The 17,500-nt window shown below is 40.6% G+C and overlaps 2 protein-coding genes and 1 long non-coding RNA gene across 4 annotated transcripts in view; all 3 read right to left on the reverse strand.

Moving 5' to 3' along the window:
* Window positions 1-12,852, reverse strand: part of helq (helicase, POLQ like) — a 41,122-nt gene extending 28,270 nt beyond the window's left edge. For both annotated transcript variants that reach the window (XM_083757753.1, XM_083757752.1), the window contains exons 1-4: window positions 12,572-12,852; window positions 11,724-12,171; window positions 9,257-9,313; window positions 7,945-8,220 (exon numbers count right to left, since the gene is read on the reverse strand). In XM_083757753.1, coding sequence (XP_083613879.1) covers window positions 7,945-8,220; window positions 9,257-9,313; window positions 11,724-12,171; window positions 12,572-12,838 — 1,048 coding nt within the window. In that variant the 5' untranslated portion in view covers window positions 12,839-12,852. The remainder of the gene's footprint in view (window positions 1-7,944; window positions 8,221-9,256; window positions 9,314-11,723; window positions 12,172-12,571) is intronic.
* Window positions 12,853-16,460: 3,608 nt separating this feature from the next.
* LOC310853356 lies at window positions 16,461-17,315 on the reverse strand. Its single transcript, XR_014568778.1, has 2 exons — window positions 16,695-17,315; window positions 16,461-16,567 (listed from the first exon to the last, which is right to left on the reverse strand). It is a non-coding gene; the product is annotated as an uncharacterized lncRNA (long non-coding RNA).
* A 126-nt stretch (window positions 17,316-17,441) lies between these two features.
* cwf19l1 (CWF19 like cell cycle control factor 1) overlaps window positions 17,442-17,500 on the reverse strand; it is a 21,498-nt gene continuing 21,439 nt past the window's right edge. The window contains exon 14 of the mRNA XM_083757735.1: window positions 17,442-17,500. This exon is cut by the window's right edge and continues 216 nt beyond it. The gene's annotated coding sequence lies outside the window, so the exon portion shown is untranslated.

Raw genomic sequence — 17,500 nt, forward strand, 5'->3', positions numbered from 1 at the left:
CCAGCTCCTTCACCCTGGTCTAATAATAATAATAATAATAATAGTTACCATATAGATGGTCTATCCCTTTAAGAGAGAACACCAGCTCCTTCACCTGGTCTAATAATAATAATATTAATAATAATAATAGTTACCATATAGATGGTCTATCCCTTTAAGAGAGAACACCAGCTCCTTCACCCTGGTCTAATAATAATAATAATAGTCATAATAGTTACCATATAGATGGTCTATCCCTTTAAGAGAGAACACCAGCTCCTTCACCCTGGTCTAATAATAATAATAATAATAATAGTTACCATATAGATGGTCTATCCCTTTAAGAGAGAACACCAGGGCCCAGGCCGTAGCGTAACGGTCTGGGCACCGGACTGGTAATCCAGTCGCAGTGTGCCGCGGGTTCGACTCCCGGACCCGACACGGCCTTTACTGCATGTCATCCCCCCATCTCTCTCCCGTTTCCTGTCAGCCTACTGTCTGTCCCTTCAAAAATCAATAAAAGGCGTAAGCCGCAAAAAAAAAAAAAAAAAAAAGAGAGAACACCAGCTCCTTCACCCTGGTCTAATAATAATAATAATAATCATAATAGTTACCATATAGATGGTCTATCCCTTTAAGAGAGAACACCAGCTCCTTCACCCTGGTCTAATAATAATAATAATAATAATAATAATAATAATAATAGTTACCATATAGATGGTCTATCCCTTTAAGAGAGAACACCAGCTCCTTCACCCTGGTCTAATAATAATAATAATAATAATAATAATAGTTACCATATAGATGGTCTATCCCTTTAAGAGAGAACACCAGCTCCTTCACCCTGGTCTAATAATAATAATAATAATAATAATAATAGTTACCATATAGATGGTCTATCCCTTTAAGAGAGAACACCAGCTCCTTCACCCTGGTCTAATAATAATAATAATAACTAGAACTGCACTCTGTCGAGTGCATACTTGCTTGTTGCACACTAGTAGGCCATAAATGGCCAACTAGTGCGCAAGCAGAGCGCGCATGTAATCTTTTCGCCCGCTGTAAACTGCCAAATTTCAGTATCTCTGTGAAGGAACGTTTGAAATGATTAATGTTTAGATGTAATTATTTGCTACCTACTATACATGTAATCATTTAGTATTAAGTATGATTCTAGTTTCTATCTATATAAGAAATACTGTTTTATTGTTGTAGATATATTCTGGATCCATTTTTTGTTTTTCAGAGACAAATAAATCATTTATATGTGTTGAAAAAAAAAGGTATATAAACTGAATTAAAATATGTTATACAGTATACTTTTTCTGTAAACGGTGGAATCTCAATATCTCTGTGAAGGAACATTTGAAATGTGTAATTATTAGGTGTAACTATTTACTACCTATCTAATTTATGTATGTAAACGCCTATAAAAAAAAGTATATAAACTGAATTAAAAATGTAATTTTAATTTTAAATCTATTTCATGTTAGACTATAGTGATATTAATACTAAATCATGGTCAGAGTAATATGTGTCTCTAACTTCAATTTCTATAATAAAACTTTCACATTTGTTAAAATATACATGATCTAAAATATTTCCGTAATCTGTAGTTGGATTTGTATTTAATTGTTTAAAGCCTAATTTTGACATGTAGGTCTTTATACTTCTTTCTATCTCAGTATTATGGTCTTCATTGAAATCTCCTATTATCAAAATTGCAGAAGTCGGAGATGATATGTACTGTATCATGTATTCGAGAAATGTGTTTAATTTTGAAAGGTCTGTTTTAGGTGATCTGTACATAAGAATGATATATAGATTTTTATCTTTTACATGTATACATATATGTTCTACTTTCTCTAATATCCTGCTTTCAGTTGGAATTCTTTCAATGGAAATATCTTCTTTTATAGCAAACATAACTCCCCCACCTATATCTTTTTCTCTGTCATTCCTCATTGTATTGTAATTCGTGTTCGTTGTTTTTAATTTAAAAGTAATGTTATTATTTTTCTTTAAGTGTGTTTCAGTAAAAGCTATTAGATCCAACATTTCGAGTTGGGAATCTGAGTTTATATCTTCTAAATGTGGTAGATAACCTCTGACGTTCAATAATCCAATATTTAATGAATGTTTTAATGGTAATTGAGTTATTTTACGTATATTAGGATTTTCAAGAGGTGATTGTCGTAATCGTATCATTTCTCTCTCTACATTCTTATCTACTTTGATCTTCGTAGGATTAAAGTCAAGTATATATAGATCTTTTATGCTTTTTACTCTGCTGAATGCTACATAGGCTTGTCCCGGGTTAAAATGTGAGCCCTTCATAGATACGACAATCTCTTGTATAGTTAAACCTTGGACCTTATGAATAGTTAATCCCCAAGCTAATGTCAACGGGAATTGAAATCTATTTGTTGATCCTGTTTTTCTGCCTCCATGGAAAATGATAGCTTCATGTCTGTAAATTGGAACTGCTTCTGGATATTTTTTATAGGTACTATTAGCCTTCGCATTAAGACCAACATATTTGTCTTGGAATTTAACGAGTATTACTGTAACATACGTGCTGTTTTTCCCAAAGTCAATATACTCAACAAATCCTCTGATACCGTTGACTAATCCATCAGATACCATTACATTAGTAGTCAACATCACTTGTGCACCAATTGCTATACTGAGTGTAGTTGGTAAACCTCCTGTTTGTGATAGTTTCCTATTTGTGCAATCCAGATCAAATAGTCGTGTGTCTTTATCTTTTCTACTATCTTCTGCCTTTATATGATAAATAGTAATATTCAATTTTTCAAGTTTGTAGTTATTGTGTTCATCGACAGATTTATTCTCTGCAAACACATGAAGTGCATCTTCTGGGTAATTATCAGCATTAGCATTTATTTCTCTTGATTGTAACTGTTGGATATCCTCATCTGTTATTTTTCCTTCTCTGACTCGATTCAACATTACAGCAAAGTTCAAATCATCTTTCTGGCGCATTACTTCATTAAGTTCCAACAATTTAAATGAATCCCATCCATTACCACATATATTTGCAATTGCATTACTTGTACCTTGAAAGATGTATTTTTGCATTACTGGTGGTAATTGGAATAGATCTCCAACAGCTAAAATAGATACATTGCCAAATGGTTCTTGTACCTTTGAGCCATTTTCCATAACATTTGTGCCTTTAATTTGACTCAATCGTTTATGTACTTGGAGAAAAATGTCTGCACCAATCATAGAAATTTCATCTATAATTAATAATTGCAGATTTTGTAAGGAATTTTCTAGTAATGCTACCTTTTCTTGATTCAGTGGTAAGAAAGAATTTCCAAATCTCGATGATTTTAAAGATAAAGCTGAATGGAGTGTCACACCTCTAATATTGAAAGCTGCTATTCCCGTTGATGGTTACAAAAGTAACCTTCATCCACGAGTCGAATGACCGATTCATCACAAGTTCGACATAAAATCGTTGGCGAATCTTCCAATTTAAACTCAATAATCCTCCCCAAATAACTATATAATATTTCCGTCTCTAAGTCATTTACGTTGTTCATATTAAAAGAAAACTTTTCTGTTGGTTCCTCATTTAATATTATTTTTTTTCCTTCTTTTTCAAACCATAATCTTAATTCTTGAACTTCTGGTATATCAAGCTCCCTATATAATATAGTACCTGTATTACTAGTCAGATTCTTTTTGTCATTATAGCTAGTTATGATGGTTCCCTGTAAAATTAAAATAGGGTAAAGAGAACCGGTATCCATGGTTGTGTCTTCTTCCCAAGCTGTATATATAATTTTTGTATTTGATGAATCCAGTAACTGTAATTCCCTTTTTCTACGTGGTCCATTATTTGTAGAAATAGTCTTTACTTCTGAGAAATTAATGCAAATCCCCAATACGTCTATGACACATTTGTCTTCTAACAACTGTATGTCAGGTATCCTGGTGAAATTAAACTTAGGTTTCAAAATTTCCACATCTCTATCAAATACAATAATTTCTGTCCTTGATTTCAGTATAATTTCAAATTTTTCGCGGTCCGTAGAATATTTTGCATTTATTTCTTTAAATTGTCCGTCAGTGATGAAATAACATTGGTTTACTTCAATCAAATTAAAATATTTGTCACATTCTTGAGTAAATCCTGTTACCTTAATTGTTGCTGTACTGTCTGTAATCCGAAAGAAGAAGTATATTCCGTTAGTAAATTTACGTTGTTCACTTTTAGTAACTACCTTTCCACAGATTTTCCATCTTTCACGACTTCCAAATGATAATGAACTTAATGCTGAGATTTTAATTACGGGGTCCTTCTTCATCCTTTTATTTGAAGGTATATCTGTAGATAGTTCCATTGTTTTTCTGTATGTTTCGGTGTGGAGGTGTCCTATTGATCTAGATCTGTGTTTACAACAGGCTTCCGTGTGAAATTGTCAAATGATCTGGAGTGTTGATATGCCCGAGTCTGTCTGCGTCTTCCTCGGAGAGTCCTGGTTTCAATATCTTCCTTCTTTCACTGTGCATAGGATAGCTGAGAGTCTTTGGCTGAGAGTCACCCCAGCTAACTGGTACACCTGAGAGTCTTTCACCCTTTCTAGCCTTCCCCCGTGGACGTGTCAAATGATCTGGATTGTTGATATGTCAGTTTCGGTGTGGAGGTGTCCTATTGATCTAGATCTGTGTTTACAACAGGCTTCCGTGTGAAATTGTCAAATGATCTGGAGTGTTGATATGCCCGAGTCTGTCTGCGTCTTCCTCGGAGAGTCCTGGTTTCAATATCTTCCTTCTTTCACTGTGCATAGGATAGCTGAGAGTCTTTGGCTGAGAGTCACCCCAGCTAACTGGTACACCTGAGAGTCTTTCACCCTTTCTAGCCTTCCCCCGTGGACGTGTCAAATGATCTGGATTGTTGATATGGCCAAGTCTGTCTGCGTCTTTCTCGGAGAGTGTTAAATGACTGAGCTTCTTGCGATATTATAACTTAGTTTTTGCATATATAATTATATACTTAGATATATATTTAATTTTGCAAACCACACTAATATTAATAATTATGGTAACATTTTTGACACGTTGTGACTTTTATACATTCCAGAATCATAATGTTGTATTACATACGTCATTACTGAGAGCAGTTATACAATATCTATATACGTATATAGGCATATACTATATACGTATATCTATATACTCTATACTCTATACTGTATAAAGTGTGTAGTTGTAAGTTGATTAGCGGTATTCTGTGATCGGCCTGGTCCAAAAACCGTGACAGCAAAAAAACCGTTCCGCCATTTCAGGACCCCCCCAGAAAAACATCAAATCTGTGCCCGTATTGCTGGACCAATGATGACGAAATGACCATATTTCTTACGTCATCATTTAGAGCTAGTCATACACATACGTGTATGACTAGCTCTAAATGATGACGTAAGAAATACGTGTATGACCAGCTCTAAATGATGACGTAAGAGATATGGTCATTTCGTCATCATTGGTCCAGCAATACGGGCACAGATTTGATGTTTTTCTGGGGGGGTCCTGAAATGGCGGAACGGCTGTCACGACAAATGCGCGACTTGCGCGCTCTGCTTGCGCAAGTAATAATAATAATAATAGTTACCATATAGATGGTCTATCCCTTTAAGAGAGAACACCAGCTCCTTCACCCTGGTCTAATAATAATAATAATAATAATAATAATAGTTACCATATAGATGGTCTATCCCTTTAAGAGAGAACACCAGCTCCTTCACCCTGGTCTAATAATAATAATAATAATAATAATAATAGTTACCATATAGATGGTCTATCCCTTTAAGAGAGAACACCAGCTCCTTCACCCTGGTCTAATAATAATAATAATAATAATAGTTACCATATAGATGGTCTATCCCTTTAAGAGAGAACACCAGCTCCTTCACCCTGGTCTAATAATAATAATAATAATAATAATAATAATAGTTACCATATAGATGGTCTATCCCTTTAAGAGAGAACACCAGCTCCTTCACCCTGGTCTAATAATAATAATAATAATAATAATAGTTACCATATAGATGGTCTATCCCTTTAAGAGAGAACACCAGCTCCTTCACCCTGGTCTAATAATAATAATAATAGTTACCATATAGATGGTCTATCCCTTTAAGAGAGAACACCAGCTCCTTCACCCTGGTCTAATAATAATAATAATAATAATAATAGTTACCATATAGATGGTCTATCCCTTTAAGAGAGAACACCAGCTCCTTCACCCTGGTCTAATAATAATAATAATAATAATAATAATAATAATAATAATAATAATAATAATAATAGTTACCATATAGATGGTCTATCCCTTTAAGAGAGAACACCAGCTCCTTCACCCTGGTCTAATAATAATAATAATAATAATAATAATAATAATAGTTACCATATAGATGGTCTATCCCTTTAAGAGAGAACACCAGGGCCCAGGCCGTAGCGTAACGGTCTGGGCACCGGACTGGTAATCCAGTCGCAGTGTGCCGCGGGTTCGACTCCCGGACCCGACACGGCCTTTACTGCATGTCATCCCCCCATCTCTCTCCCGTTTCCTGTCAGCCTACTGTCTGTCCCTTCAAAAATCAATAAAAGGCGTAAGCCGCAAAAAAAAAAAAAAAAAAAAAAAGAGAGAACACCAGCTCCTTCACCCTGGTCTAATAATAATAATAATAATCATAATAGTTACCATATAGATGGTCTATCCCTTTAAGAGAGAACACCAGCTCCTTCACCCTGGTCTAATAATAATAATAATAATAATAATAATAATAATAATAATAGTTACCATATAGATGGTCTATCCCTTTAAGAGAGAACACCAGCTCCTTCACCCTGGTCTAATAATAATAATAATAATAGTTACCATATAGATGGTCTATCCCTTTAAGAGAGAACACCAGCTCCTTCACCCTGGTCTAATAATAATAATAATAATAATAATAATAATAGTTACCATATAGATGGTCTATCCCTTTAAGAGAGAACACCAGGGCCCAGGCCGTAGCGTAACGGTCTGGGCACCGGACTGGTAATCCAGTCGCAGTGTGCCGCGGGTTCGACTCCCGGACCCGACACGGCCTTTACTGCATGTCATCCCCCCATCTCTCTCCCGTTTCCTGTCAGCCTACTGTCTGTCCCTTCAAAAATCAATAAAAGGCGTAAGCCGCAAAAAAAAAAAAAAAAAAAAAAAGAGAGAACACCAGCTCCTTCACCCTGGTCTAATAATAATAATAATAATCATAATAGTTACCATATAGATGGTCTATCCCTTTAAGAGAGAACACCAGCTCCTTCACCCTGGTCTAATAATAATAATAATAATAATAATAATAATAATAATAATAGTTACCATATAGATGGTCTATCCCTTTAAGAGAGAACACCAGCTCCTTCACCCTGGTCTAATAATAATAATAATAATAGTTACCATATAGATGGTCTATCCCTTTAAGAGAGAACACCAGCTCCTTCACCCTGGTCTAATAATAATAATAATAATAATAATAATAATAGTTACCATATAGATGGTCTATCCCTTTAAGAGAGAACACCAGCTCCTTCACCCTGGTCTAATAATAATAATAATAATAATAATAGTTACCATATAGATGGTCTATCCCTTTAAGAGAGAACACCAGCTCCTTCACCCTGGTCTAATAATAATAATAATAGTTACCATATAGATGGTCTATCCCTTTAAGAGAGAACACCAGCTCCTTCACCTGGTCTAATAATAATAATAATAATAATAATAGTTACCATATAGATGGTCTATCCCTTTAAGAGAGAACACCAGCTCCTTCACCCTGGTCTAATAATAATAATAATAGTTACCATATAGATGGTCTATCCCTTTAAGAGAGAACACCAGCTCCTTCACCCTGGTCTAATAATAATAATAATAATAATAGTTACCATATAGATGGTCTATCCCTTTAAGAGAGAACACCAGCTCCTTCACCCTGGAGGGCAGACCGTAGAACGGGCCGCGGTCGGGCGTGTCATCCTCCACGGCCCGCAGGGCCACGCCCATCTCCTCGCTAAGCACCGCCTCCTTGAGGGCGGAGCTCCGTGACGGGTGGGAGGGGCCAGCCGCGGTGGCGTTGCCAAGCAGGGTTCTCTTCAGCAGGTCGGTCATGCTGCGCCGGGCCACCGGGGGGCGCTGACGCTCAGAGCGCCTCCTAGGAAGGTCTGGGGCAGAAAGGGGTTTCGACAATTAACGGGAGTTTTGATTTCGTCGACTAAAACTGTGACGAAAAATGTTCGTCGACTACCTTTTTACTCCGAGAAAAAACTGGATAAAAACTAAGCTATGATGACTAAAACTATGACTAAATATATAGTTTTACTTTTTCAATAGTAACTGAATACGGTATATATATATACTATATATATATATATATATACTATATATATATATACCAACTCAGTGGCCTTGTGGTTAGAGTGTCCGCCCTGAGACTGGGAGGTCGGGGTTCGATCCCCGGCCGGGTCAAACCAAAGACTATAAAAATGGAACCCAGTGCCTCCCTGCTTGACACTCAGCATCAAGGGTTGGATTGGGGGTAAGTCCCTGCGACATACTAGCGTCATGTCCAGGGGGTGTACTTGTACATTAAGCTGCCTCACGCTACAGAAACAGGAGATAGGCTCCTGCCCTATGGGCCTCATGGCTACAGAAACAGGAGATAGGCTCCTGCCCTATGGGCCTCATGGCTACAGAAACAGGAGATAGGCTCCTGCCCTATGGGCCTCATGGCTACAGAAACAGGAGATAGGCTCCTGCCCCTATGGGCCTCATGGCTACAGAAACAGGAGATAGGCTCCTGCCCTATGGGCCTCATGGCTACAGAAACAGGAGATAGGCTCCTGCCCCTATGGGCCTCATGGCTACAGAAACAGGAGATAGGCTCCTGCCCTATGGGCCTCATGGCTACAGAAACAGGAGATAGACTCCTGCCCTATGGGCCTCATGGCTCGGCAAGGCTACTTACTTATATATATATATATATATATATATATATATAGTTTTTAAATGGTATCTTTGGTTGAGTTTTTATTACACAATAGGCCTACTTTACTCTGACCTTTTGGAATCCTGCAACTGACACAAGAACTCAAAAGTATGAAAAAAATAACTAAAACTAAGAGAAAACTAGCAAACCTGCTCTAAAAACGAACTAAAACTAAAATATGATAATGAAAAATCCCAAACCATTCTTCTCACCTTGGTCTGAAGACGTCTCCACCTCAGGCTGTCGACACGGGGTTGAGGTTCTGTCTCCTGAAGTAACGAGATGCAACAATTAGTCCAATTAACCCATTTTGGACTGAGGTCGATGAACCCATTCTGACCTGAGATCAGATTCATACGAGGTTTTCCGCCGGACACACACTGGTCTGATGAACCCATTCTGACCTGAGATCAGATTCTAGAAATGTCAGTCGTTCTTTGATTTTTCAAAAATAGCAGACCTACAAGCTCGTATCGCGCCACTCGGTGGCGCGATATGAGCTTGTAGGTCTGCTATTTTTCAATAGCTAAAGCATAACATGTTTCTATGTAAAATGGTAAATGGTAAATGGTGCATTTATATAGCGCCTTTATCCAAGGCGCTTTACAGAGATTGTGCATTACATTCACCCATTCATACACCGATGGCAGCGGAAACCATGCAAGGCACCAACTAGCACATCGGGAGCAATTAGGGGTTCAGTGTCTTGCTCAAGGACACTTCGACAGTAACTCTGGGGGAGCCCGGGTTTGAACTGGCAACCTTACGGTTACCATCCAGGCACTCTACCCCTGAGCCACCTCCGCCCGTGCTCAACCTTTTTCATGTCAAGGACCCCCAGAATTATCTCTATTGGGCCACAGACCCCCCCCATCTCAAAATATGTAGTTCCAGGGACCCCCTAGAAGCCAATATTTTAGTTTAAAATGTTCGCTCTGAAGTATATTCAAAGATTTGCGCCACATTTTCACGACTTTTCAAAAATAGCAGAGCTACAAGCTCGTAGATCTGAGCTTGTAGATCTGCTATTTTTCAATAGCTAAATCATAACATAATGTTTAAAACACCAAAAGGGGTTCCCACCCAAAATGAGTTAACAGATTTAATGATAGGATGCAACATTTAGTCCAATTAATAGATTTAATCAAAGGATGATGTCAGTTATAAAAAAAATAAAACATTGATAATGGGTTTTAATTAGGATTCAGATTCCATCGTTTGATTTTGAGTATCTGCCGATACCGATTTTTCCCGAACCGATATTTATATTTTTATAGAACAATTATGCCATATCTCACAATAGTCCAATATCCAAAATCACAGACAATATCCAGTATAATATCATAGGATGTGCGATCCGATTCAGATCATTTGAAGGGGGCACGGGGAGAACATGTGAGGGTACCTACCCTAGGGGACACGGGGAGAACATGTGAGGGTACCTACCCTAGGGGACACGGGAGGAACATGTGAGGGTACCTACCCTAGGGGACACGGGGAGAACATGTGAGGGTACCTACCCTAGGGGACACGGGAGGAACATGTGAGGCTACCTACCCTAGGGGAGAACATGTGAGGGTACCTACCCTAGGGGAGAACATGTGAGGGTACCTACCCTAGGGGACACGGGGAGAACATGTGAGGGTACCTACCCTAGGGGACACGGGGAGAACATGTGAGAGTACCTACCCTAGGGGACACGGGGAGAACATGTGAGGGTACCTACCCTAGGGGACACGGGGAGAACATGTGAGGCTACCTACCCTAGGGGACACGGGGAGAACATGTGAGAGTACCTACCCTAGGGGACACGGGGAGAACATGTGATGGTACCTACTCTAGGGGACACGGGGAGAACATGTGATGGTACCTACCCTAGGGGACACGGGGAGAACATGTGAGGGTACCTACTCTAGGGGACACGGGGAGAACATGTGAGGGTACCTACCCTAGGGGACACGGGGAGAACATGTGAGGGTACCTACCCTAGGGGACACGGGGAGAACATGTGAGGGTACCTACCCTAGGGGACACGGGGAGAACATACAAACTCCACACAGAAAGGCCCTTTCGCCAACCCCGCCTCGGGTATGGGCACTGATGACGCGGAGGAGAGAGCACACCCCAGCACCCACAGCATCCCCAGCGGGAATCGAACCCAGGACCGTCTAGCTGTGAGGCGACAGCACTACCGACTGCACCCACCTGTTTTTCTTCTTTCGATCTACAAGCTCACAACGCGTTGCATCGATCTACAAGCTCGCAACGCGTTGCATCGATCTACAAGCTCACAACGTGTTGCAACGATCTACAAGCTCACAACGCGTTGCATCGATCTACAAGCTCACAACGCGTAGCATTGCGACTATAGATTACGACTACTATAAGCTCATAGTCTATTTTTGCTACCTTTGTGCGAATGTAAGACAACGAATTTTATGGCAAAGTCTAAAATAGGGCTTACCATGAGTGGTGAATCAGATGAATCATTTTAAATTTCTTAGCATTTCTTATTTTTTTCCTAATAAAGATGGTTATATTTGTTGCTTCCCCACCCCCATGTAAAGTATTTGGGTACTCAGAAAAGCGCTATAAGTTTGAGATATTATTATTATTTTTACTTAAACCAATAAGAAAACACGCCACTGACAGAACAGTCGTCACGGTATCGTACAGTACCTGCATTTCGGACCACCTCCTCATGGAAGTCCCTCTGATTGGCCGGCACCGCCACCTCTCTGAACGAGTCCCTCTGATTGGCCGGCACATCGACCTCCTCTCTGAACGAGTCCCTCTGATTGGCCGGCACCGCGACCTCCTCTCTGAAGGAGTCCCCTAAACCGGCCAGGAGGGACTCTGAAAGCTCCTCGTCGTAACCCGGGGTCGGGCTGGGGGGCTCCGGGGGCTCCGGGGGCCGCAGCGCCGTGAAGACAGGGGGGGGGTCTGGAACAGAGGGGTGGTCCAGGACCGCCGTGGTTCCTTCAGGGTGGGTCTGTCTGGCGTTCTGCTCCGCACGGTCCAGCTTGGCGAGGAGAGAGCGATCGCCCAGGATGCTGTCATCATCATCTTCATCTTCATCATCATCTTTATTATAGTTCCCGAAGAGGTCCTCGCTGTCACTGCAATACTGACCACACACACACACACACACACACACACACACACACACACACACACAACAATCGATTGTAAAAACTCTTTAGATTTGTCGACTAATCGAGGAGTGTTTATTACGATTTTATTCCGCAAAACAATCGGAACCGATTACTCATCATGGGTCTGAGAGGCTAAATGTCATCAGATGGTGGTCCGTGGCTCAGATGGGTCTGAGAGGCTAAATGTCATCAGATGGTGGTTCCGTGGCTCAGATGGGTCTGAGAGGCTAAATGTCATCAGATGGTGGTTCGTGGCTCAGATGGGTCTGAGAGGTTAAAGGTCATCAGACGGTGGTCCGTGGCTCAGATGGACCTTGATGTGAAAAAGACTAAAAACCACTGAACTGAAACAAAGCAGAACCTCCAACCTACCTCAGTGGATGTTGTGGCGTGTTCCCCCTTCTCTGGGGGTCCGTGGGCCTTCCCTGTCTCCCCGGGGGGTCCCTGGGGGTCCGGGCCCTTCCCTGTCTCCCCGGGGGGTCCCTGGGGGTCCGGGCCCTTCCCTGTCTCCCCTAGGGGTCCCTGGGGGCCCGGGGCCCTCTTCCTGACCGGGGTCAGGTGGCTCCTCAGAGCGTCTCTCGACCGCTTCTTGGAAGACACTCGTTTGACGTTGATTTCCTGCTTCTCCGTGTTGATCATCGTCCAATCAAAAATCTGATCAATTAACCAATCAGAGATCAGACATGTTCATCTAATCAATTAACCAATCATCAATCAGACATGTTCATTTAACCATGTTCAATTAACCGATCAGACATGTTTACATTAAGCACACAGAGTGCCCATGTCACTCGCTCATCCCCTGGTTCCAAGCGGTTCGCGGTACGTTTTTCTCTATATATAACATGGGGTCATCTTAAAATCCTCTACTATAAGCATTGTGGTCCAAAAATAAACAAGCTGTCTCTGCGTTATTGTCAGGGAGGTGTCTCTGTATCGTTATATTGTCAGGGAGGTGTCTCTGTATCGTTATATTGTCAGGGAGGTGTCTCTGTATCGTTATATTGTCAGGGAGGTGTCTCTGTATCGTTATATTGTCAGGGAGGTGTCTCTGTATCGTTATATTGTCAGGGAGGTGTCTCTGTATAGTTATATTGTCAGGGAGGTGTCTCTGTATCGTTATATTGTCGGGGAGGTGTCTCTGTATCGTTATATTGTCGGGGAGGTGTCTCTGTATCGTTATATTGTCAGGGAGGTGGTCTCTGTATCGTTATATTGTCAGGGAGGTGTCTCTGTATCGTTATATTGTCAGGGAGGTGTCTCTGTATCGTTATATTGTCAGGGAGGTGTCTCACTGTCTCTGTATCGTTATATTGTCAGGGAGGTGTCTCTGTATCGTTATATTGTCAGGGAGGCGTCTCTGTATCGTTATATTGTCAGGGAGGTGTCTCTGTATCGTTATATTGTCAGGGAGGTGTCTCTGTGTCGTTATATTGTCAGGGAGGCGTTTCTGTATTGTTATATTGTCAGGGAGGTGTCTCTGTATCATTATATTGTCAGGGAGGTGTCTCTGTATCGTTATATTGTCAGGGAGGTGTCTCTGTATCGTTATATTGTCAGGGAGGTGTCTCTGTATCGTTATATTGTCAGGGAGGTGTCTCTGTATCGTTATATTGTCAGGGAGGTGTCTCTGTATCGTTATATTGTCAGGGATGTGTCTCTGTATCGTTATATTGTCAGGGAGGTGTCTCTGTATCATTATATTGTCAGGGAGGTGTATCTGTATCATTATATTGTCAGGGAGGTGTCTCTGTATCATTATATTGTCAGGGAGGTGTATCTGTATCATTATATTGTCAGGGAGGTGTCTCTTGTTTATTTTACAATCACAGTTCTTATATGAGGCGATCTAAAATCCCCCAATGGGGATTAAATACACATTTAAAAAGTACACAAACCTGTGGACTTAGCGCCCTCTAGCGATACTGAGGTCAAACTTTGGTGCTCTATGCTGCCTGCCTGCTACAGAGCCTGTCTGTCTGCTAAAGAGCCTGTCTAACTCACTGCTGGTCTGTCTGTCTGCTACAGAGCCTGTCTGTCTGTCCGCTACAGAGCCTGTCTGCCTGCTACAGAGCCTGTCTATCTGCTACAGAGCCTGTCTGCCTGCTACAGAGCCTGTCTATCTGCTACAGAGCCTGTCTGCCTGCTACAGAGCCTGTCTCACTCACTGCTGGCTAGCCATAACTGCATGTGCTATGCTAAAAACAAACATATCCATAAACCGTTATAATAGCTCAACGTCACTCAGTCTGTTTAGATTCACAACAACAACAACAACAACAAAGACTCTAAATAGTCTAAAACAACGTTAGATAAACATACAGGATGACTCTGAACTTTAAAGAGTCCAAAACAAACAGATAATTAACTGTAAACAATGTTTATATCCTGCTCTAAAGAGCAACAACAAACAGATGAAGAGTTTACCTCATAGTTCCATATTAGTTCCACAACGCGTTATAGTTCCATTCTAGTTCCACGTCTAAGTTCCATTCTAGTTCCACACGTTGCTCTGAAGAGTCCAAAACAAACATGAAGGTAAGAAGCGTCTGAAGTCATTTAGTTCCAAACGCAGAGGATGAACACAGTGTTTAAATCTTCCTTTAGTTCCAAAACAAACAGATAAACAATACTCTATTTTAGTTCCTCCAAACCATAGAGTATATATATACTATATATACTCTATATAGTATATATATCTATATATACTCCAAACACGTTGTTCAAAATCAATCCAAGCAAAGATCCAAGCCCGGAAGCGTTGTGATCCTGCCGTTGTGATTGGTCACTCACAAAGCGCTACGTAAGGTACGTAACGCCACTATGCCTCTGGCCGTGATGATTATGTTAATTTAGTTTATAGTTAGTTTGATTGATTGATTGATTGAAATATTTATTAACAGTTTGTAGAATTTACAGTACATTTTAAGCACAAACTCAATACAAAGACTGTCAACTGTGAGTGGACGACCCAATTAAGCATTACACTTACACAGGGTCCACATTGTTCAATTCATCAAAACATTTAGAGACATACAAATAGACACTTCTATGTAGCTAAAAAACAGAACAGGAATTCATCATATAGGAAGCAAAAAGGGAAAAGATACATATACAGTGAGGGGAAATGGGGTGGGGGGGATTCAGATTTTACAGAGGCCAGTTTCGAATTGCAGCCATCCGTAGGTGCCCTTTGAGAGCGGTTTTGAAGGAGTCAAGGGATTCACATGTCTTAATGACTGTTGGTAGGGCGTTCCACATTTTGGTGGCATAGGAGCGAAAATAATTTAGTCCCTAAGTTGTTTGTGCCGAATCTGGGTTGTACATGGTTTGTTGCACTCCCTCTGGTGTTGTGGGTGTGGACTTCGTTTACATTAAGGAAGTATTTAGACAGGTACATGGGTATCTTGGTGGTGTATCGAATCTTGTGGACCAGACCCATTGCAAGATGCTGTACTGTCGTCGACCCTAAGCCATCCCAGCCTGTCAAAGTGGGCAGGGGTGAGGTGGGTTCGGGGGGTGAGGCCAAGTAGGAGCCTGACCAGTTTGTTTTGGGAGGTCTGGAGCCTTGTTTTAAGGGCCTTTGAGGTGCTGTGGTACCAAGAGGTGGATGCATAGTCAAAGAAGTAAGTAAATGAATGAATGATTAAACAAACAAATACATAAATAAACAAACAAACTTGATGACTATATTTAATGTGTGATGTATTACCATGTGTTGTTCTTGCTTACTGTACCCTTAGATATAACTTTATGTATAGCATGTTACGTAGACAGCACTAATTGCATTGTATGTAGTCATAGCACTTCATAGTATATATGTATAGTATAGTATAGTTTATATGTATAGTTTCAAAGATATTCCACTGTTACGTTCTTAGCTTACACATGTTTCATGATAACTATATTTATGTATGTGATGTATTGCCATGCTTTTTGTTCTTGCTTAATGTAAATCGCTCTGGATTAAGAGCGTCTGATAAATGACTACATTATATAAATTGTACTTACCTACTGTACTACAATAAGGTCTTCGTTATGTAAAATGTCCCATTCCACGTGCTACAGGCTTCATTGTGAATATTCGTGCATTAATATACAGCTGGTAAACGTGGGGCTAATTTTCATGACTTTATATGACACATAATAGTGTATCAATCAAAGTAAATAAAGATGTCAAATGTCAAAAAGAAAATAAATCATAATCATTCTCACTTTTGCTTGTTTTCCAGCCTAAGAAGAATTTAGTAAACAACATCTATGACGTCACAAAAGTATAAAATAAGGATTTATTAATCCGTCGTTCACCTACAACACCAAGAACAGTATCCAGGAATCCACAAGGCCTTAAAAAACACACAAGATCTTCTTGAAATAAACTGTGATGTAACTGCGATCAGACGGCAGAAATAAACATGTAACTGCGATCAGACGGCAGAAATAAACATGTAACTGCGATCAGACGGCAGAAATAAACATGTAACTGCGATCAGACGGCAGAAATAAACATGTAACTGCGATCAGACGGCAGAAAATACTCCTTGAATGATTGTAGATTAGAACACATGCACACACGCACGCACCTGTCTTCAACCATTAAACAAAAACAATCCAAATGACATCAATAGGCTACCAGAGTTACTATACAGGGGGGGGGGCAAAACCTTTGAGCAATAGTAGTGGCGCTCTTATCATCGTAAAATCGTCAGTCTCTCAGCTAAGGGGGTCCCTGCTTCATCTCTCTCTCTCAGCTAAGGGGGTCCCTGCTTGGTCAGTGTCTCAGCTAAGGGGGTCCCTGCTTCGTCAGTCTCTCAGCTAAGGGGGTCCCTGCTTCGTCAGTCTCTCAGCTAAGGGGGTCCCTGCTTCGTCAGTCTCTCAGCTAAGGGGGTCCCTGTCAGCGTCAGTGACCCTGGGTTAAGTGGGTTTATGTTTATGTTAATAAGCGCTTGTGACTGAATAAGGAACACACGTTATTTTCTTTCATGATGACATTTTTCCTGAAAAGTAACAGTTGGGTTTGGACGTGCGATGCGAGGGTCTCTGGCCGATCAAAGACCCGATAAACAGACCGATGAAAGACCCGATAAACAGACCGATCAAAGACCCGATAAACAGACCGATCAAAGACCCGATAAACAGACCGATCAAAGACCCGATAAACAGACCCATCAAAGACCCGATAAACAGACCGATCAAAGACCCGATAAACAGACCGATCAAAGACCCGATAAACAGACCGATCAAAGACCCGATAAACAGGGCAGGCCTTCAGCTGGAGGCCGATAGAAGTGACGTTAGAAC

Source organism: Protomyctophum parallelum (genome assembly GCF_964188405.1).
Source record: "Protomyctophum parallelum genome assembly, chromosome: 22".
Classification (NCBI taxonomy): domain Eukaryota; kingdom Metazoa; phylum Chordata; class Actinopteri; order Myctophiformes; family Myctophidae; genus Protomyctophum; species Protomyctophum parallelum.